Source organism: Eschrichtius robustus, chromosome 12 (assembly GCF_028021215.1).
Source record: "Eschrichtius robustus isolate mEscRob2 chromosome 12, mEscRob2.pri, whole genome shotgun sequence".
Lineage (NCBI taxonomy): Eukaryota > Metazoa > Chordata > Mammalia > Artiodactyla > Eschrichtiidae > Eschrichtius > Eschrichtius robustus.
Genome location: NC_090835.1, coordinates 4,654,606 through 4,676,847, shown reverse-complemented (window position 1 = coordinate 4,676,847; position 22,242 = coordinate 4,654,606). Strand labels below are relative to the sequence as shown.

General features: G+C 53.6%; 1 protein-coding gene across 13 annotated transcripts in view; it reads left to right on the top strand.

Moving 5' to 3' along the window:
* The window catches only part of IFT122 (intraflagellar transport 122), a 76,209-nt gene that overhangs the window by 41,183 nt on the left and 12,784 nt on the right, over positions 1–22,242 (top strand). For all 13 annotated transcript variants that reach the window (XR_011075721.1, XM_068558669.1, XM_068558670.1 and 10 more), the window contains 8 exons: positions 3,082–3,135; positions 5,984–6,145; positions 10,223–10,389; positions 13,023–13,194; positions 14,551–14,653; positions 16,585–16,725; positions 17,640–17,734; positions 21,030–21,130. Coding sequence is in view for 12 of the 13 variants with exons in the window: in XM_068558669.1 (XP_068414770.1) it covers positions 3,082–3,135; positions 5,984–6,145; positions 10,223–10,389; positions 13,023–13,194; positions 14,551–14,653; positions 16,585–16,725; positions 17,640–17,734; positions 21,030–21,130 (995 nt within the window). In the remaining variant the exon portion in view is untranslated. The remainder of the gene's footprint in view (positions 1–3,081; positions 3,136–5,983; positions 6,146–10,222; positions 10,390–13,022; positions 13,195–14,550; positions 14,654–16,584; positions 16,726–17,639; positions 17,735–21,029; positions 21,131–22,242) is intronic.

The following is a 22,242-nucleotide window of genomic DNA, read 5'->3' as shown; positions in this document are numbered from 1 at the left end:
GGCACTCCGCTAAGTACATTGGAAGAAATGGGCACGTTCTCTGATTCTGACAGCAGTGTCACTCCACACATACCCTCATGGCGTGCATGATTCACGGCCTTGATTCGTGGTGTCGTTGCCTGGCTTAGTCTATGAAAACTACAGAAATGGTTGAAAACATTTGCCCCCTTTGCACATATTAGAAAAAGCCCAGCTACGTCTCTGCGATGGGTTTTCATCTGGAGCCTGAAGTGGTGAAACGAGTGGCTTCCAAACCCCCCTCCCCTACTCCTCCCTCCCCTCTTTTTCTTCCCCACAGTCAGTTAACCAGGTCCTCATTTAGCCCATGCTCCTGGCTGGTGGGCACGTGGTTGCAGAAGTGTGTGGTGCCTGCCCTGTGCTAGGGTGGGACTTCTAGGCCTGAAAAGAGAGTGGATGGGGACCAGGCCGGGACTCAGCAGCCTGGTTGAGGCCCAGCTGCGCCTGCACGGGCTGGATGACCCCAGCCAGCCGCTTCTCTCGGAGCTTCAGCCCTCCCACTCCCACAGCGGGGACGGTGAAAACGCCGACTGACAGGCCTGCGTGACACAGTGTCATTAGGTGTAACCCCCACGTTGTAAGAGGGATTCTAAAACTGGCAGTGGTTGTACAAATGCCAACCATTAGTACAACAAGTAAAATTACCATGATACAATAATTATCTGTATCATAGTTTTAGATCTAGCTAGCATCAGAAAAGTGGTAATAGAGGAGGGCTATTAGGAATTCTTAAGAATTCAGAGGAGGGAGGAAGCAAGTCCATGGAGGGAGCTTCCCTCTCCTGCCCCACCCAGAAATGCCAGGTGGGGTGAAGAATGACAAAGGATTCCTACAATGTGTTTTGTTTGTTTGTTTTTAGCCTGGAATGAAATTAGAAGTCTTCCTGAGAGATTGTCAGTTACTTACACCCAGCAACTAAGCATCAGTCTCATCCTAGCATCAGCCAGCACTGCCTAGCACGGTGCCGTAGACCATTAGGCACTCAGCAAACGTTTGAAACAAACTAAACTGGAACCCCTCCTCCCCACCCTGTATCCTCCAAACGCTCCCTGAGAATAGAGGTTATTGTGTGAAGCCCACAAGATTTTAACCATAGACTAGAACTTGATCATTTTATCCAAATTCCCATTCCCCAGCCTTTCTTTTTCTGCTTTGCCATGTCTCAGGCACACGGGGATGGAGGGTGGTTCCCGGCGATAGGCCAGTGTCTCCACTAGATGGCGGAGGAGAGCTGCTTCACACCTGGGAAGGCAGCCCCAAGCAGAACTGCAGATGCGGCCCTGTTCCCACACTTCCCTCTGCTTGAGGTTATCCACGGGCCTTGTGACTCTGACCGCTCTGACCAGGGCACCCCTCACTCTGCAGAATGTGTCAGGGCTGAAGAAGCTCAGGTTTCTCACGGTGACAAGTCCTCAAATACTAGCAGAGCAGAACTAGAAAGGCCATGGAGACGACCTCGCTAGCTTGCCCCTTTCCATAAGGAAGTTGTTGGCAGCCTGGAGGTGGGGAAGGGTTAGGTTCAGGGCCCCCCAGCTGGAAGGTCTCAGAACCAGGACTGAGACCTAGAATGCTCTTTCTTTCCTCTCTGCCACCTTGCCAGACACCCCAGGCTTCCCCCTCATGTTGCTTTCAGGAAGCCCAGATCTAGACGATAGCTTGTAAGCCCTCCTGTGTGGAAAATGGGTGCTTTGAGCCCTCATCCCTTTGCTTATGTGATGCGTGCCTGACCCTTTCAAGGGACCCCTCTTCAGGTCCCATCTATCAAGTTCCTACCCTGTGATGCTTTGCTTAGTCCAGCCTCCTGCCTCCTGCCCGTTTCCAGACAGTGAATCTGTGTTCTCCAGGGCGTCTAGTTCGTAATTGTATAGCTCTTGGCTCAGGGAGAGTTCATGATCTGTCTAATCTGCCTGCCTCCCCTTTTAGAATATGGGTCCCTGAATCACAGAGGGGGACAAGGGCCAAGTCGTGTTCGTCTCTGGGACCCCAGCCCCTGATAGGATGCCTGGCCCTGCAGGATGAAGAGATGAAGTCACATTGTGGTCATCTGTGAGGCAGCCGGAGGCCGGATGACCTGCTCATCTCCTGGCCTTTTAGGTGGAGCATGTCACGCAGCTGAGCAGAGAGAGCGGTTGGCCAGGGTGGTGGTTCTGCATTTTAAATTCAAAGCTCCTGGACCTGCTGCCTCCTCCAGGCATGTGTCAGCCCATTTCATGTGGGACTCTGTAGAGAAGCCCGCCTGGGAGGAATTAAATGGGAGGAGATGCTGGCAGCAAAGCCACATGAAGATCTGCCTGACAGGGTGGGTTATGTTCCTCTAAACCCCTTGCAGAATCTGAAAGCAGCACAAGGGGCTTAGCTAACATCAGTTTGCCTGCAGAAGGCTGCCTAGAAGTTTCTAGTAGCCCATGGGTTAAAACCTCTGGCTTTACTGCGAGTCCAACGCAAGAGCTCCACTTTTAGGATTTACATAAGAGTTTGCCTTCCAGGGACTTGGAGTGATTCATTCTCTACCTCCCCCTTCCTTCCAGAAACCATCTTTGTTCTTTCTCAGCTTTCCCCTCTTCCCCTCCCCCTGTGCCGGCACCACAGGCCCTGTGTTTGTGCCCTGCCGGTAAGCAGGGCTGTCTCCTGTGCTCCATCCTGGTCACTGAGGTGGACGTGCGGTCTCTCCTCAGTCAGCACGTCCCCCGACTCCCACCCCACTCCCACTCCTGTGCTGCTGCCTCAGAGGCTCAGACCAGCCTGGTCTTCCCTTTCGCATAGAGATTTCTCCAAGCCAGCCCCATCACCGACTGCGGTATCCGAGTTTTGTTTACCTAGTCCCAAAGTGAGTGATGCAACCAGGGCTTCTTTGCTGTTCTTCATATGGACTAATCCCAGGGATAAAGCCATGCTTCCCTGGGTGGCAGGACCCTCCCAGTACACACGGTGATTAATCAGTGCTTGTTTCTTTCTCTCCTTACTGGCTCACTTTCTAAAGCTTGACTTCCCACCCCCAGCCAATCACCCACTTTTGAAGCCCAGAAGGCAGCTGATTTTATTCTTTCATTTCTTCCCCTGTAGGCCTTCACCAGAGTACAAGACCTCCGGTATTTAGAGCTCATCAACAGCATTGAGGTAAAAGGTGAAGCGTTCTTGATTCTCAGGGAAGCGCAGATGCGCTGTCCGTGGTTTGCAGGCAGCTCTTCCAGCAGGCGAGGGTCTTGAGGACACGTGGACAGAGCCCACTGGTGTCTGGGCGTCCGGGCCACAGCCTTGCTCTGGGGGGCAGAGTGCCACGTGGGGGGAGCCAGCACGTGGGAGCCGGGAGTACAGTCTGTCACTTGGCAGCTGGGTGAGGCAGGTGGGTCCCTAATCTCTCAGAGCTTTGGTCTCTTGTCTGTGAAATGGGATGAGACCTACCTCACAGGGTTGCTGGGAGGATTAAACAGTTCTCAGTAACGGGATATCATCCTCAAAGTGGCTGTTAGCTTGCTACCACCCTCTAGGGCTCTGACAACGTGCCAGTGTAGGAGGCGTTTCCCAAATGCACATGGTCTGCACCCACCTGCAGGGATGGGCCCTGGGGAGGGAGGCATGTGACCGAGCTGGCGCCTGCGGAGCTCTGAGCCCTCCCCGCAGCCCACCGGTCCCGGCCTGGACCTCGTCAGCCACACCCAGAGGCGGATGGGGGCCTAAAGAGGCTGGTTCTAGCTGCACCATTTGCTGGGTGATGGGAGAAAATATTTTTCATTCCTGTGCATCTTCATGCTGTCTGTCCATAAAAAGGTGTACATATTTCTTCTTCTGAACAGATTTATTGTGAGGCTCTGGGAATGTGAGATACATTTGAATTCACATATGGAAGCAGTGAGGAGATCAGCAAATGTCTCCTCCCTTCGATTCAGTTCAGCATAATAAACACCTGTCGTGGGCCAAGCCGTGTGGCTGAGCCCAGTGGGCAAAGAGCTGAGTGGAAGAGAGGCCTGCAGGAGCTCACAGCCTGCTTGGCCTAATAATAGTTGCCGTTTGTTGAGTGCCTGCTCCATGCCACACGCGTGATCGATGTGTACACGATTTTAAATCCTCGCAACTTGGTGAGGCAGCTGCTGTTCTTACCTCTATTTGATAAACAAGGAAACTAAGGCTCAGAAAGGCTGTGTCACGTCCCCAGGGCAAAAAGATGGGTTGGAATTTAAGCCAGTTTTGTTTTCCACGCTCCTGCTGTCTTTACTCTAGGCCATGTTGCCCTCTTGGAAGTTGCTCGTGGTGCTTTCCCTGCACTCCCTCTCCCTCCCCCAGCACAGTCACAAGGAGCATCTCTGTCTTCCGTTCCATCTTTACCTGCATGGTGAAGGGTTTCTTCAGAGCCATCTACCCATGATGCCCAGTACCACTTACTACTAGGGGCCACATTTGTAGATCAGCTGGTCTGGATCTAGGGGTCTTAACATCAGGCCATGGAACATAATTCTTCTCTGTGTAAAAGTAACCGACCTCTGTGAGGACCAACTCTGGCCATTTATCACGTCTCACGGAGATCCCGTGTACTGTCTCTTCCGGTGTGCTGTGAGCTGGGCGAAGTAAACTTGTAAGAATTGCCTCTTGAAAAAGAGCAAAGTGCCTTTGAGTGAGGATCCATTTTGTTTGCTCTGAGGCCTTAGTTGCTTGCTTCTAGGCATTCAGCATTGTTCCAGAGAACTGGGGTTCCTTACTGCGCTTCTTTTGGATGGGCCAGATGCAGCTGTGCTGATAGCAGGAGGAACAGCATCTGTCCATGTGGCTCTTACACATTGAGTGTGTGGAACCCTTTGTACTGATCATGGTGAGGTTCTGGGGCCCGGAACAGATTTGGCCTAAATTCCACACCTAGTGAAACCTATTTCTTTATCTCACTGCAAGATTTTAATTCATTTCGTACTATTAGGAGTTAGTTTATTTGGCTGATAAGCCTAAACTATGTGTAGTTTGGTTTTTTTTTGGTGGGGGGAGGTTAAAAAATTATTTCTGTCAGTGGGGAAGCATGTTGCCTGCCACTGTTACAACTTTCACCAGCTTGCCTAGGAGTTTGATTCAATGTTTCATCTTCCTCCACTGTGGCACACTAGCTAGAAAACAAGCAAAAGGAGACTGCTGGGGATGAGAGATTGGGTGCTATTGAGTGTTTACAAATACTTGAGCTGTAGACTGTTGACTGTTCCCTAACACAGGAGGGAGGGGAGAGTGCCAGTTACTTCTCCTCGTTCTCAGCACTGCTACCTGTGTGTGTGTGTGCGCGCGCGTGCGTGCGCGCACAGGTGTGTTGTTGGGGGCCGTCACAAGTTTCCAAAGGCTGTATTACGTGGATCAAAGAGCATCTGGAGTCAGACAGAGTCCAAACGCCAGCTCTGTGTGATCGCGACCTGCCCCTCTCCCGAGTCTCGGCTTCCTGCAGCGTGACACTTGGGTGAGGAGTAGCCGGCGCCTAGTGGGTTCTCAACACACGGAGTTGCTCGCCTTCTCTTTAGAGACAGGGACGTAGTAAGATCCTCTATCCCATTTTGTTGGTCTTTTTCTTGGGAAGAAACCCTAAACTTTGTCCTTGTCCACCATTATCATGAGTAACAACTCGGCCAAACCAGGCCTGAGGATTTGGGAGCTCTTAGAGCTTGGGGACCCCCTACGAGTGGGTGGTACACACCATCCTCACTATGCAGTTGTTTCCTTGGAAGAATATATAAGGAAGCAGCCATGAGGAATTTCCATTAAACAAACAGAAGTTTGCATCTCTTTTGATCTTCACTCATCTGGGGAAGAAAAAATCTGCTTTTGTTGTCAGGCATTCCCACCAGAAACCTAGGTGAGAGACACAACAGCCCAGGAGCCAAGCGTAGGTTCCAGTAGGAAGGCCCAGGGGCTTAACTTGAAATAGCAACATCTAACTTTTGTAAAGGCTGCTTCCTGCCATGGCTGCAGAGGCCATTTCCTGTGCTTCTAATTTTTCCAGGAGAGGAAGAAGCGGGGAGAGACCAACAATGACCTGTTTCTGGCAGATGTGTTTTCCTACCAGGGGAAGTTCCACGAGGCCGCCAAACTGTACAAGAGGAGCGGGCACGAGAACCTCGCGCTCGACATGTACACAGACCTCCGCATGTTCGAGTACGCCAAGGTAACCCGGCCACGGCCTGCCCAGCGCCGTCCCGACCCTGCGGCCTCCAGGCTGTCTACCCCAGAGGTGGTGCGGACAGACGGTAGCCGTGGCCTCAGAACGGGTGTGGGCACATTGGTAAACAGAGGAACCATCGGAGGCCACTGGTTAAAGCTGACCTACAACTGACCTTTCAGGCTGACGTCAAAAGGGACAGAGTGTAACAGTTCAGAGCTTTGTCAGTGACAGAACTGGATGGGCGGTGAGTCCTAGCCAGCATAGTCGCTTTGTTAAGGGTTCGGGGTTCTGTTTCCCACAAAGTCTCTCAAACCTTTGTCAGAAGCCACTGAGAACCTGTGTCCTCAGGCATGAGCTGGTTCTGCCGTTGTCGTCACATAGGCCAGCATGGTTCCCTGCAGCCAAGGTTTCCTAAGTGCCTGCTCTGCTTGGTGCTGGGCTTCGCTGGGCCTCACAGGCGCTGTGACAGAGGCCTTGCCTGCCGCTGTGAGCACACTGTGCCCCCATCGCTCACCTGGGGTTGGGGGAGATATCCTCTTGCATTTGAAGGGCCCCTGTGAAGGTTAGTCCCCAGCAGGTCTGGGCCTTTAAAGGTACGTGAGGGCAGTCTTCCTGGAGCAGCTCCTGATGGCTTGTGTGAGACTGAGTCCCACTGAGGACCCCAGACCACCAGGACACATGCAGGTTCGCCTAGCGCGGGTGAAAAGAGGGTAGGTGCCTGGGACAGCCAGGTTCTTCCTTCCAGGGAGGTGCCTTTGTTAACCTGTCTCCGGGTAACCTCACAGAGGCTTCAGAATGTTCAGTGAGTCATCAGCCACAATCAGTTAGAGGCTGTTAATGGTAATTAGCTAACGAGTTCAAGATGGAAAATCCTCCCCATTTTTTCCCCTGCTTTTCTGTTCCTGAAGATGGCTGTGTGCTCTTTTATCTTCTACCATCTGTGAGACCCTGGGGCTAAAGGTTGTGTCTGGGTCCCTGTGATGCTGCCCGGGAGTTGCTGGTCATCAGTACCTGGCCAAGCACCTGGGCTCCAGTCTGTCTCTTCCTTTGTGGTTCCTTCACCCCAACCCTCAGATCTGGGTGCTTCAGGTAGCCCCCTTTTTGCCCTCTTCAACTTTTGTATCCTCCCCCAAACCCCACCCCGCCCCCCCCCACACACACACACAATTTAACAGTGCGTTCACACTGAGAACACCTAAATCAGGGTGTCTCTTTCTGGGGGTGACAACATTTAAACCAAGGATAAAACCTTGAACTAAAGGATCGAATCCCTGAGGGTGGAATTCAGGCTTTAGGAACAGCTAGCCTTGGTTGTTCTTCTGGACCAACAGCGCTTCCCGGATCCTCTGAAAAGTCCTGGTGGGCAGCTGTGGCGTAGGAGACAGCACCTTGCCGTGGTGCCCAGAGAGCGGGCGTGAGTCCCGGCCTCCCTGTGAGTGACCTGGGGGAGGCTCTGCACTTTGCTAGCCTCCATTTCCTTCTTGGAGGGTCGCCTAGTCCAGCTGAGCGCAGTTCTGAGAGTTGCAGAAATGAACCCACGAGGAAGCCCTTTACAAAGGCCGAGCTGTAGAAAGGCTGGGAGAGTGAGTGGAGCCAGGCGTGACCACAGCATGGCCGTCCTTCAGACCGGCCCCCGCCAGCCCCACCCCACCCTGCACTGAAGCCCCTCCTCACACTTCCCGTGGGCTTTGTGCACCTACACTCTTCCACCCAGAAAGGCAGCCCATTTACGCAGTCTGTCTGGTCTGCCTCTCCGCGAAGGTAAATACGCTGGGGGTTGTTTCCGGTTTCAGGTTTTGATCACAATTCCAAGTAGGATCCAAGTAGGTTGGTTCCATTTCATCCCCCCCCCGACCCCCGACAGTCTGAATTTGAGAAAATGTGTACGTACACGTTATGTTGGGGGGTGGGGGGGAGATACAGTGCTTATTAATGTGGCATGTTTTTGTTTACTTGAAAATTGCTTCCCAAGATTCAATCTGGTTTTTGGAAAATTTTTAAATTACATTCCCACGTACAAATAAATTGTATGCTTTCCGGGGAAGTGACATGTTTATATGGAGATAAAGGGAATTATAATGCTCTTAACTCTTATGTAGTATGTCCTTATCAAAATCACCAAGCATGAGAACGCTGTTTAGTCTCATTCATCACTCAGCACAGCCTCTTTCTGTCCACTCCAGGACAGAGTCTTTGCCATGGCCCCAGATAATGTGTAAATTAGCTTCATGGGACCAGAGAACCTTTGGAAGCCCAGTTTGCTGAGCCTTGAAGAACCATTTAGACTTAAGTTCTGTTAGGTCCGAGCTCCGGGAGCTGGACCGTGGGGCTGGAGGGGCTCCTTCAAGCCCGGGGGCTGTGTCCCTGCCTGGTCTCCACATGGGCGACCCGAATTTATGGCTTTGCTCTTAGCCTCTGACCCTTCTCGCTACAGAGCGAGCGAGACACCCGGAGTCCACTGAGCGCCCCCTTTGAAGGACATCCCTGTTCTCTCACGATGCCTGTTTTCCCCAGCTGCTAACCTCATTTAGCCAACCAGGTTAAGGAAGAGTTTCCGGCTTTGTGTTGGCATAAAGAGTACACGTTTTCGCTGCCAAGAGTAAAGGCCGGGCCTGTAACAGCCCAAACCAGGCGTCTCCAGGTAGTCAGCGGCTGCCTTCCAGCCCCTTCACCCTTGTGGACTGCAGAGGACCCCAAGCCAGCGAGGCGGGCCTGTCTTTTGTTGGATCCTCAGCATCAGGGTCATGATGCTCCTTCCTCTCCTTAAAAGAATCGCTTGTCTTAGGCCAGTCTAATATGTTATTTTAGGGGCTACCCAATTACCCTGAAAGCAAATGGAGGAAAAGAGAGAATGCTAATTGTTCAAGTGGGTTTTTAGCACACATTGACTGTACTTTTCTGACAAGTGAGTGCTAATCAGGGGAAAGGAGTGCTTTCTTATGCTTTGTGAGCTTGACACAGCGCAGCCTCTGCAGGGTACATAATTCCTGAGACAAACCGCTTCTTAGGAGGAGTGCAGAGCTGGGCTCCAAGCACTCTCCATTTCCCTTTTTGAAAAGCCCCACCTTTCAAATTGTCAGCACCAAAAGCTGCCTCAGCTCTGGCAACCCTCAACACATATTTTGGGTAACTGTATCCTGAAAAGAGGTGATTTTCTGAGGCTGTTTCTTGCGAATTCTAAGGCCAACCTGGGGAAGCTAGGCACGGCCCCTCAGAGGCCCGTACTGCGGTGGAAGGAACACAGGCCTGTCCTCCTTCATGGGTTCTCTCCCAGCCCCTTCCCCCTGCCTCAGATCCCCCACGGCCTCCTGCTGTCCCCACCCCTGCAGACCTGACCTCAGGACAGGGTCTGATACTATCCTGTTGAGACGTAATTAACCAAAACCACTCGTGCTCCTTGTCGGCCCCAGGCAAACAGCTGGGGCAAAGCTGAGGGGACAACGCCCTGAGTTCAGGCAGCAGAACGTGAACAGAGTCAGAAAACAGATGCCAGTGATACTTGCAGTGTGGTGATGGCTGAGGGGCCGTCCTAGAACTCTGTAAACCATCTTGCCTCCTTTAAGTTCAGGGGACCACGTACTCAGCCTCACTCTGAGGCGTGTGGTATCATCCTTACTGTCTGAATAAAGATTTTAGGTCTGACTGTTTGAAATTGTGTAAAGTCACTATAAAGGAATAGTTACACATACGTCAAACTCTATATGAGAGAGAAACAAAGTACTCTGATCATAAACCTCCCACAGTGCGGGGTTGTGCGCAGTACTCCAGAGAGTCGGGAAAGTGTTGTTTAGCTGAAGAACAAACGTCCATTAGTGGGAAGGGCAAGAAACATTGAGGGCCATAGTCCTTGACACTGACCTCGTACCCGCAGGAGCACCTGTGGGGCGGCCTGCGAGCCCTCCTCCCCAGCACTTGGGCCTGCCCCCCAGTCCGCCCCGAGGGGACAGGCTCACGCCTGCATCCTGACCGCCTGCTGCAGCCAAGTGGGGCCCTTCCTTGCTGCAGCCTTCGGCAGCCTGACGTAATGCTGGCAGCAGGAAGTTCTAATCCGGAATGTTTTTGTTTGTTGTGCTTCCTCAGGATTTCCTTGGATCTGGAGACCCCAAAGAAACAAAGATGCTAATCACCAAACAGGCCGACTGGGCCCGAAATATCAACGAGCCCAAAGCCGCCGTGGAGATGTACATCTCGGCGGGCGAGCACGGCAAGGCCATAGCGATCAGCGGCGACCACGGCTGGGTTGACACGTAGGTTTTCAGTCCCTGCCCCAAGAGGCATTTGGCAGCATGTCATGTCATGTCAGCTCTTGGTTTTGACTGACAAGGAAAAAACTAGTGTTTCTCTAAGTATCTGATCCGAAGGTGATGGTGACTTGGTTTTTGGGAGACACAGAGACTGAACGAGGCAGTCGCTGCCTTTGGGAAGCTCAGCGAGGCCCTGGGGAAAGGGTGGTGGGGACTGAGGGGGGAGCCATCCGGGCCCCGGGGCTGCCATTCCCTGAGCCCTCCCTACGAGCCGGCCTTCGGTTCTCCCCCACACCCTCCGCGTTGGTGTTTCCATGCTCACCTTCAAATGAGGAAACTGAGGTTCAGGGACCAAGTGATCGTATAAGGCCAGGTAGCTGGGAATTTGTGGAGCAGAGCTACAGACTGATCTCAGTGCCCATAATGGGTATGATGGTAGGCGCTGAAAAGAACAAGAAAAGTCCTAAGCATGTCAGGGAAGGAGACGTGAATTCTCACGGGAGGAGCCCTGGCTGTCTCCTCCTGAGAGGTAGTCTTTGCACGACTGGCATTTGACGAGTTTCAGGAGGTAGAGATGGTAGGAAGGGAAGATCGTGCAGGTGGAAGAACAGCACAAGCAGACAAGTTGGCGCCGGTCAGACGAAGGGTCCAGGAGAGGGTGGAGGGCGCTGGCTGCGGCAGGGGCATCGGGGCTGGCCTCACCGGGAGGGCCTCGGGGGCCAGCCAAACTGAGGCGTTCAGGTTCGTCAGTAGGTGGTGAGGACCCCTGGTCGGGGCTGTGCTCTCGGAAGCCCACTCAGGCAGCAGGTGGGGGATGGAGGGAAAACTAGAGGAGGACCAGGTAAGTGGCCAGTGCAGTGGACCGGGGGCAGTGCGGCGGCTGAGAGAACGAGAGAGACGTGGAGGAGCTGAACTGACAGGACCCAAGGCAGGGTGCGTCGGGGCAGGGCCGGCAGAGCTGATTCTGAGCTCTGGGCCTGGTGGTCAGTGATTTCACTCAAGGCACAGAACAGAAGCACGGGGGCTTGGGGTGGAGCTGCCAGACAGAGGATGGATTTGGTCTTAGGACTCTTAGAGCATCAGACCTTCAGGCAGAGGGCTTTCTCCTCCCACCGTCAGGGAGAGTGGGCTTTGTGCTCATACATGTACACATAGGCTGCTACAGCTGGCACAGGAGAAGAGGTGAGGGAGTGGCTCCTGAGTTTGGCTCAGTCTGAGCCCTGAAGGCTGTTGGCTGTTCTAGAAACAGGTAGCAGTGGCCCGGGACCGGGGAGGGGGAGGGGCTGGTTGATGACTAAGTCATGTGGTTGGTGTGGTCCCTCACAAAGGGGCCTGGGTGGGTGACCTACTACCCCGTCTTTCTCTTGTCCAAGGATAACATTTCTTGAAGATGGAGGTGCAGACTTTGCCCCCCAGTTATTCTGTTCATGAAAGGTGTGGTACAGGAGAGAGCCAGGCAGCTTTAGGTCCCCCACTCAATCCTGTGGTTTTGCCTGTCACTTTCATTTGCAGCTTATATGAATCAGGTTACCCTGGGGATACTTAACTAGTGCAGAAAGGAGACATTAAGCATGTTCTGTCCTTCTTCCAGGCCTGGCTGTAAAAGGTGCTTCTCCTCCAGGGACATTAGGGTTAATGGGCGGGGCGGGGGCGGAGGTGCTAAGGGGTTGCCTGTGCCACCTTTCCCTAAACACGTGCCCTTTCTTTGCTGAGAAGTGTTATTTTTAGATGCCATTATTATTCTAAGTACAGATTGACAGGCCTCCCTGAGCTCGCCTGTCTCTGAGACAGGGCTCTGCTAACAGCTGTTTCTCACAAAGAGCAAGCTGGGTAGAACCCCTTTCCCTTGGGAGAGCTGGTTTTACTCAAAACCCCGGCCTGACCAGAGGGAACAAGCACTTTCCATGCAGCCTCATGTGCCCACGAGCAGTGGCAGGGCTGGCTACCACTGGGGAAAAGTGGTGAACCAGTGGTCCCCATGACCCCTCAGCCTGGTCAGCACTTTGGCCAGGAGGAGAGGCACAGTCAAGATTCCCTGCAGGCCTTCCTTCCAGAGCTCAGAGCAGAGCCGCACATGCCTCTTCCTTGAGAGGTCCTGTCCCAGAAGACATCTCCCACCTCTGCTTCTACTTTCCTGTGAGAATTCCTCAAATTGTGCAGGAAAGGGCACTCTGCCACTTCCTGGCTGCAGAGTCTTGGGCAGGTTGCTTCACCTTTCACCCTAGCCTCTAGTCTCCTCATCTGTAAAATGGGAATAGCAGTACCACCCCCTTAGGGCGGTGAGGATTCAGTGAGATCACACGTGCGAAAGCTCATGGCGCTGAGCTTGATGCCCGTAGGTGATCAGTAAATGTTGATTTCTCTCCCCAGAGCTTGCTGGATAGGTTCGTAACTCCTGTGAAAGGCACAAGAGGTGGGGGAGATGGTGTCCTTTACCAAGCAGCGTTTCTGGATTAAGTATTCACTCAATTAATAACCTCCCATCAAGCACCAGGGGCCATGGCACCATACTGAGGCCTGGGGACGTCAGCACAAATCAACACCGAGCCTGCCCTGGGAAGACCCAGACGCTCGCTTCCTTCCCCCGGGCTCCCTTCCCGGGAGCCCATCTCCTCCCTGCGCTCTCGCCGCTCCAGGCTCATCGACATTGCCCGTAAGCTGGACAAGGCCGAGCGGGAGCCCCTGCTGATGTGCGCCCACTACTTCAAGAAGCTGGATAACCCTGGCTATGCTGCCGAGACCTACCTGAAGATTGGTGACCTGAAGTCCTTGGTTCAGCTGCACGTGGAGACCCAGCGCTGGGATGAGGTGAGCGTAGGGGGCCCTCCCTGAGCCCCAGGACACGGGGATTTTGGGGGTTTGGGTGGAGAGCAGCTGCCCTCCTTGTGGGCGAGAACATTGGCCTGGCAGTCACGAGACTCACCTGTGAATTCTCTGAGCCAGAGTATCCTGCCTCCGTACTCGCTTTCTGTTTGTTCGCTCGTTCATTCATTCATTCAGAAAATCCTTACGGCCTGCTGGCTGTGTGCCAGCCCAGTGATGGACACCAAGGATGCGGGAGTTAACGTGACAGCCCGCACTGCCTGCTGTTGGTCCGAGCTGCCTCCTACCAGCACCACGGGCTGAAGCATTGCAGACAGGGAGGCACACCTGCGTGACATTTAAAACCTGCTGGCTGGCATTTTGGCAGAAGATGCCACCCGTACTTCCTCCTCCTCTTCCTTGCCCCCTCCTCCCGACTCCTCTGTCGTGAGGGTCGGTAAGAGAATTAGCCAGGCCAGCGGGAAAGATGGCTGCGGTGGGGCTGGTGGAGCAGCTGGTGTGCTTGACTCCCGCCCTCCAGCACGCTGGCTCCCTGTGCCCTGGATTAAAATGCGTCCTCGAGGGGATGCGAGCTGTGCGCACGGTCCTCGCCCTCCCCACCCGCCCACTGTGGTCCGGTCTGCAGAGCCACCGCACGGCCTTTGCTGGTAAGAGCTGTCTGACTCTTGTCTCCCCGCTAAGTGGCTCCATTTGGTGAGGTGACAAGGTCACTGATGAGAAAAGGTGGAGCCAGGGACAGAGGCAATAATGGCTTCTCAAGATACATTTATCAGATTTCTCAAGCAGCATAAATTAGAGCATCTTGGCTGTGCATGAGGCCGACTTTCTCCCTGTTGCCACATATTGTTGTCCCCCGTGACTCATTTCCGGTTCTCCTGGTCTGACAGGTGGTTCTGGGGCTTAGATGAAGCAGTCACCGGGTCCCATGCAGCACCACGACCATGGTCATCTTTGACAGCTAATAAGCAGCAATGATGATAATGTCAATTCTGTTTCCTTAGGTGTCGCCTGCAATTAAAAGAAATCTGTTTGCAGCGCTACAGGAGCCCACGCAAAACCTCAAAATAAAATGTTTCCGATTCTGTGCTGCTTCTGTGGTCCAGAAACAGACTGTGTTGTTACTGAATCCAGTTGCTTGCATATTGCTGTTAATTGCCTTTTGTTTTCAAAGAGCTGATTTGTTTTTGCGTTTCTGGGGGTGGTGAGGGGGGGAGGCACTCTCCTCCTCCAAGTTGTCAGGCTGGCAAAATATGACATCCCTGATGGATTCAGCCAAGCGCCGTGTTTTCATGGGGGCTGCGGGGGCTGCTTTATTAAGAAGCCATTTGCTCCTTCCTCTAGGCCTTCGCCTTGGGTGAGAAGCATCCCGAGTTTAAGGATGACATCTACGTGCCCTACGCTCAGTGGCTAGCAGAGAGCGATCGTTTTGAGGAAGCCCAGAAAGGTAGGCCACATAGACTGGCACCTTGCAGAAGGGGCAGGAGAAAGCACTGCCAAGACACACACGTCAGGAAGGCTGCCCAGCCTTCCTGCCGTGGGCCCCAAGGTAGACAACTTCCTCCGGCGGGTGTGATGTGCTTGGTGCTGAAAGGCCATGGAGCCGTGGGAAGAACATGGGCTCTGCGTGGGATGCACCCGGGCCCACCACTCACATGCCTCGGGACCTTCAGCAGGTCCTGTCTCCTCTCTGAGCAAAGCACCATGAGCTCCAGTGTATCTTCCTGTTTGTTCCTCACAGCAGCCTTGTGATGTAGGTACCGTTTTGTAGGTGAGAAAACTGAGGTTGGAAGAGGTAAAGGGATTTGTCTGAAGTCCCACAGCAAGGAGGTGGCAGAGAGGGAATTTGAGGCAGGGTGGGGGAGGACGGAATGAGAGTGGCCGCAGAATGGCCAGCATGGTCCCTCCCACCTGCCACTTTCCTCACCCGGAAGAGAAACTTGGGTTCTGTTTCTGGCTCAGGGAAATGGGGTGTCCTCTGCTCCTCAGCATACCCAGTGGTAAAACAGCTGGGCACAGGAGCGAGAGGAAGTCTAGAGCTTAAAGTGGTAATAATAATTTTTAAACGTGATGGCCTTCTGTGTGTCAGGCACTGACTGGGCACTTAACCACATAACCTTGCAGAGACGCAGAGGCTAACTGTGCCCTGCAAAGTCCCAAAGCCACAGAGTGGCAGAGCCAGAATTGGACCAGGATCTGTCAGACTGGGGAGCCTGATTCTCCCAACTGGGGTTTACTGCCTCTCTGGGAAGTATTCTCATTGAAGTTGGATGTGTCGTGTTCTATAGCATCCCATTTGCACTTCTCTGTGGGAACAGTTGCCACCTCCGGACACATTTCGGAGTGGCTCCCTGTGGAAGCTCCTCAGCTGAAAGGCCCCGTTGAAGGAGCACGTTCTCCATTGCTTCAGCATTTCCAGAGCACCCAGTTGCTGAAGTATGTGCATGTTTGGGCAAAACACATCAACCTATCCATCTGTCTGGTCTGTCCTTCCAAGAATCCATCGCCATAGTAACTTGGTGCTCAGACAAGAGATTGGAGATGAGAATGGAACAAAGGCCAGACCTCTTCCTTCCCTAAAGCAGAGGATTTGGATCATCTGAGCACCCACGTGTGGGCAAGTGTCACAGCTAGGAGGGCTTCCCCAGCCGCCCCCAACATCCCGAGGGTCTGACCACACAGTAGGGACTCAAGAAATTTCTGTTAAGTGGATGTGAGAACGACTGAGAAATTTTTGCTTGTTGTCACAAATGTTTGGTTGCTAGAACCAAGCCAGATTTTCCAAGGTTGTCATCAAAAAGCACTCAGTTGGAGACCGACCACGCGCTTGAGTCGGGCTCGGTTCTGTGACCTTGGGTGTGCCACTTTACCTCCACCTTGCGAGCCCATTCAAAAACGTCTTCCTAGGTCTGTTGTCACGATCCAACAGATTCACAGATTCTGTTGTGAGGGAATCATCAGCAAAAGCACTCTGTAAAACCACCGAGCCCGTTAGAGTGCCAGGTCCTGTTAGTGTCACCTGGGGAGTCACTAGGCTTTGTCCTGGAACAGGGCAGGGGGCAGAACCTCACTGACGGTGAGCAGTGCTTCTGTCCTCGGACTTTGCCCTGCAGTGTGGCCCCTCAGCTTTCTGTGTCTGCCATGCCTTTCCAGAGCGGGTTGCCTTTTCCCAGCTAAAAAGGAGTACATCTCTCTGTACTTTTTTTCAGGATGTAGCCTTGGTTATTCATAGCCTCCGGCCTGAGAGGCGCATCCCAGCAGCACGGTGCTGCAGATGCTTCGACGAGGGTCCTACTTCTGCAGCAGCCCCAGCCCCTTGCAAGCCCTGCAGAATTCCACCCAACTCCCCGCATGGTGTGTGCTTTTGTGCCCCTGCAGCGTTCCACAAGGCCGGGCGGCAGGGGGAAGCAGTCAGGGTGCTGGAGCAGCTCACACACAATGCCGTGGTCGAGAGCAGATTTAATGACGCTGCCTATTATTACTGGATGCTGTCCATGCAGTGCCTCGATATAGCTCAAGGTAAGTAAACATCAGCAGGGCCGCTTGTTTTCCCGGCCCCACTCTGGCACCAAGATAAACATCGGAAGAGCTGGGAGGTTTTAATTAAAGCCCTGGGCTTTGCCCTGTGTTGCTAATTCAGAACATATCTTTTCCCTGCTACCTGGGAACCCATAACTGGACCTGGCTGAGCAGTGGTTTCAAAACGTTGAGTTAAATGAAAAGGTGAAAAAGAGATCACTTTACAATAACACACTCCAGATTCTCGCTCATCCCAGGCAGGAAGATAGTTTCGATGTTGCTTTCTTTCACAAGACTTCCCATGATGCATTGAGGGAGTTCTGGAAGCGGACGGGGCAGGGAGATGCTCTCCACTGGGCCGAGGCCAGCCTGCAGGAGTGGGAAAGACACTGGCATTGGAGCAGCTAGGCGACTCGTAACAAGTCCTTCCTCAGCACTGCAGCCCCATCTGTAGCGTGGGGGTCATCCCGCCCCGCTTCCTTCATAAGGGCTGCTGTGAGCCTCCCAGAACCATGGTTATAGTTTGAAAACTGTCAAGCTCTAGCGTAAGGTGGCATTTTTGTTTTGGCCAGTGGTTTGTGATTTGATACGGAAAGACACAGAGGGAAGAAGAGCCATGAGGTGAGCGTGAATGAACTTGACGTCTGTCCACCCTCCCTGCCAGGTGGCTCTGGCTTTTCTGGATGCCAGTGATCGCCCTCTCGCACAGCTGGCCCTCCCCCAGGGAATGACCCTGAGAGAAGTCCTGCTGTGTGCTCTGCCCAGCCGAGATGTTAGCTGCCTCGGGATAGCGCAGCTCCTGCGCAGAGCGCCTTTCCCATCTCCCTGGCTCAGGTCTGGTGTCGGGGGAGAAACTGCACAGTCTGACACGCCCTCTCCCTCCTGCCCTGCTCCCCTCCCGCTGCGCCTTGCAGACCCTGCCCAGAAGGACGTGATGCTCGGCAAGTTCCACCACTTCCAGCACTTGGCTGAGCTGTACCATGGCTACCACGCCATTCAGCGGTACACGGTAAGGTGGCCGGGAGATGAGTCCTAGCGGGGGCACTGCCAGCTGAGCTGGGAGCCCTGGGCACGTCTTAACAGAGCAGCAGACCTCTGGATGGAGAGTAAACCCAAGGCATGATGACCTGCTGAGAAATCCTGGTCTCCTACTGGGAGACAGTTTGGAACTTTGATTTTCCTTCATTGGTTACTTGTTTGAGGTGCAGCATGTGGGCTTCCGAATTAGCAAGCCAGAGCTGGAGTGGGCCTTTCTGGTTGCTTGCTTCAGGTTTGGATGACTCAGGCAGACTCTGGATTAGCCACTCAAAGTGCTGTCTCTCTAAGTGGTCAGTGGGGGACGTTGCCTGGGGCCCTCTCTTCTAGATGGGTGAAGGTCTAGCTCTAACCAAAGGCCTGAGGTCTCTTCCCTGGCCCTGCCACTGATTTGCTATGTGATCTTGAGCAATTTACTTCCCCTCTCTGACCCTCAGTTTCCTTCTCTATAAAGAAGAGTGTTGGCTTGATCTCCAGAGACCCAAATAGTTCCTTTTAGTTACTCCTGGATCCTTCTGATTAAGCCATTTTATTTTATTTTATTTTATTTTATTATTATTATTTTTTTTTTGATTAAGCCATTTTAAATCTGCCTCCTGACAGTAGGGAACAGGTGAAAGATCGTTATCAGCTTCCCTATTTTGTGTACCTTCGATCACTCAACAACGTGAGCTTATCTTGTGCTAATAAGCCAGAGGGTAACATCAATAGACGACCTTTATTGAGCACTTGCTACATACCAGGCAATGTGCTGAGGGCTTTATTGTGTCAGCCTTTCAACCATGTAGTGAGATAAGTGCTGTCATCCCCATCTTACAGATGAAGAAACGGAGGTGCTGGACAGAGAGATCCCACAGCTAGTAAGTAGCAGAGCCAGGACTTGAACCCAGGCAGGCTGACTTTGAGCCTGTGCTCTTAGCCCCCCACCTCGCTAATTTAGAGAAGGCAGACCCCTGGCCTCACGCCCCAGCTCTACTGTGTGACCTTGGGCAAGTCGTTTACTTTCCTCTGTGCTTCAGCTTCCTTCTCTGTAAAAGGAGGTTACTAACAGTACCTACTTGATGGGGTTGTTGTGAGGATTCAGTGAGTTAATATTGGGAAGCACTTGGAAGAGTGACCCTGCACGAGTGTCAGCTCTTCCCACTGCCCCGTGCGGAGGCCTCAAACCAGTTTTCCATCGGCCTACTCCCCGCAGGCTGAGCAGTCGCCTTTGGGTGTCTCAAAGGCCCTGCCTTCCACCTTTGGTGCCTCTTTCCCCTCATTTGTGCTGAGCTCCTGGCACATTCTCTGCCTCTGGGGGAAGTCTGGCAAGAATGACTCTTGTGGGGAGGGGAGGTTTCCTGCCTAGGCCATTAGCCCTGCATCTCACCTTTTCCCCGCACCAGGCCCAGTGGTCTCGAGGGACCTCACCTTCCCTACAGTCTTTTTGGGGCCCCTTATCTCTATCAGGTGCTTACCTGGAAAGAAGCCCTCCAAATTAAAGACCCCAAACTCAGGGTGGAAGTCAGGGCCCAGCCCGGTCTCGATTTGCCTGAGCCCCTTTGGGACCCAGCTCCGTGTCTCCCTGCTCTTCATCGCCCTTGGCCCCTGGAGGCAGGGGCCTGGGGGGTCTCCTCTCTGGAACAGCTGAGCTCTGCCCCAGGACCTGATGCAGCTGTGAGCTTGTGGCAGCTTCACACCCACTGCAGGGCCTGGCTCTTCATCCCAGCTCAGGCTTTTTCACTGGGCCCTTCCTTCATTCAACAAATGCCCGCTGTGTGACACGCTCCGTGCCAAGACCTCGGGCACAGTGCTGAAGGAGACGTTGTCCCTGCCCCCCAGGAGCTCATAGTCTAGTAACAGGCGACTGCAGTGCAGTTCCCGCAAAGGAGGCGCTTAGAAGACTTCCTCGAAGAGGTGGCCCCCAAGCCAAGAGGTGGGAGATTAGTAAGAATGGGGCAAGTGAAGAGGAGGAGGAGGAAGGGCATTCCTGGTAGAGGTCACAGCGTGAGCAAAGGCCTGGAGGTGGGTGTGGTGTTTCAGGGTTTGGCATCAGGGCCCGGCAGAGCAGCTCTCATTCAGAGCAGGCTGGAAAGGGAAGCATCAGACCTTTCCTGAGATAATGGCGTCCTTCCCAGAGGAGAGGTGCGAATCCCGAGGAACCCCCCCCACACACACTCTCCTCTTTCTGGGACATTTCTGAGCTTCCACATCTAGTGCGGTATAACCAGAGGCAGGCTTCTCCCTGGCCCTCACCCAGAAAAGGATGCACTCTCAGGTTTTCTTGGGTTCTTGGAACTAACAGAGGCTATAGAAATCTAAGTGAGAACTAAAGAGAGAATGCTGGGCTCTGGACCAAAGAAGTAATGTAAAGTGAGTCCTCACAAACTGAGACCAATTAGGGCCTAAGTCCTGGTGGCTCAGTGATGACTGTGTCCTAGCAAGACCCTTCAGGAAATGTCAGTTTATTACCAGTAAGTGCTCACTGTGGCGGGCGGGGGTTGGGGGGGTAGCCGGCCAGCTTTCATCTTGTCATCTAAAGCAGCGTGCCAGATTCCTTCAAAACAGGGTTTTCTTCATCTTTTATAGACTCCTCCTGATAGAAAATTCCCTCTGCTCTACTGTGTTGAGCTTCTGGCAGCCTCTAGGTGCAGAAGACCTGCTCATTCAACTCACGTGTCTTGAGTGCCTGTCTGTCAGGGCCTGTGCCAGGCGCTGGGGGCAGAGGGATGCAGCCGGGAGCCCCAGCGCCTGGCACATCTGTGGGCGTCGCACAGTCAGGCTGCTGCTGGACAGCAGAGAAGAAGCCTGCGATTTCATGCTACAAAGGGTTAATTGCCTCTGTTTAAAGACGTGCTTATATGGAGGTCGTGTCTTAAATCGCATAAAGGTCTCCTCTTTTAGAGCTACTTGGAGACAACTTGAGCTCAGGGAAATGGAATCATTACTGACCCCAGAGGCAGTGAGCTTGGGAGAAAGACAGTGTTGGGCTTTGGGATCAGACCTGGGTTTGAATCCCAGCTCCACTCCTTTCTAGCTGGTGACTTGGGCCGATCACCTCTCGGGGCCTCGGTTTTCTCGTCAGCGCAATGAGGATGACAATGCTTCCCTCACAGGGTTGGGTTGGGGACCACCCGGGGCAGTGGCTGCAGGCGCCCGGCACACAGTAGGTGCCCACTGTGGGTCTGCTGTTCTGTTGAAGTCGCTCAGAGTTACTGGTGTCTGCCTCTCTCCCGGCCCAGCAGCAGCTCGGCTGAGAAATTCAATCCTGTTTGCATTCCTCACGGCAGGAGGAGCCGTTCAGTTTCCACCTTCCCGAAACGCTCTTCAACATCTCCAGGTTCCTGCTGCACAGCCTGACCAAGGACACTCCCCTGGGCATCTCTAAAGTGTATCCTTTCTCTCACCCCATCCTCTGTCCCGCCCCTTTTGTCTCATGGCCAGAGCACTTTGCTGGCAGAAGTTTCCCTCTCTCCAGCTGCCTCTGGGAGGGGAGAGAGCTCGCCCTGCCGCTGCTGTTCGGCTGGACAAGAGGCTCAGCCAGGGAGAAAGAGGGAGCGCCAAGGGAGGATTAGTTTTCAGGGCTCTCTGGGCTGGGCCCAGCAGCAGGCCTCTGGCCAACACATTGTCCAGGCCCTCCCAGAACCCACAGATGAGGGTGTGACTGAAATGAAGGAAACGCCAGGCCTTCGGGCTTGGAATCTTGGGCACTTCCCTGGGGGGTGTTGGGGGAGCGTTTATTCAGCCCAGGTGGACGGAGCACCTGCTGCATCCCCGGCACCGGGCCAGGCAGTAGGCGACAAACTGCCATCAAATGGGGGAGGTGACGAGTGTCAGGGCCTGGTTCAGTGGGGCGTGTGCTGTGTCCGAGGGTGGAATGCAGCTAAGGCTGGGGCCAAGGTTGGTGAAGGCTGCCTAGAGGAGGTGACAGCCATCCTGTAGGCTGAGGTAACCAGGGAAGACGTGGAGTAGATGTTCCAGGGGAGCATCCAGTGCCTGGAAGGGCTTGGAGGGAAGTGAGGTGGGGGGAGGGAGGAGCTGAAGGCCCCCTGCGTGGGAGCCAGGCTGGAGGGGGAGTGGCCTGAGGGCCTCCCTGTGAGCCAGCCTCTCCTCTGTCTGATAAGGGCCACGGAGGGGCCGTGAGCTGAGGAGGGGCCTGAGGGCCTGTGCTGCCAGAAACGACCAGGAAATGACCCCAAATCCTGAAGGTCCTCAAAGTGATAAAAGTCGTAATAAACCCATGTCCTCTTCTAAACATCACTATCTCTAAGCCCCTTCCCAGCCCCACCCAACCCTGCCTTCTTTCTGTGAGTGAAAAACCCTCCCAGGAGAGGGTTCAGAGGTGAGAACTAGCTTCTCTAAAGGGTTTCAGGCCCATCATTTACATTTCAGGGGAAGCTGCCGCAGACCAAGGGGCTCTCGGGACCTACACCCGGCCTTTGCTGCAAGTTTTGTTCAAGTCAGCAGAGTTTGACTGGACCCTTGCCCTGAGCGTCACCCTTG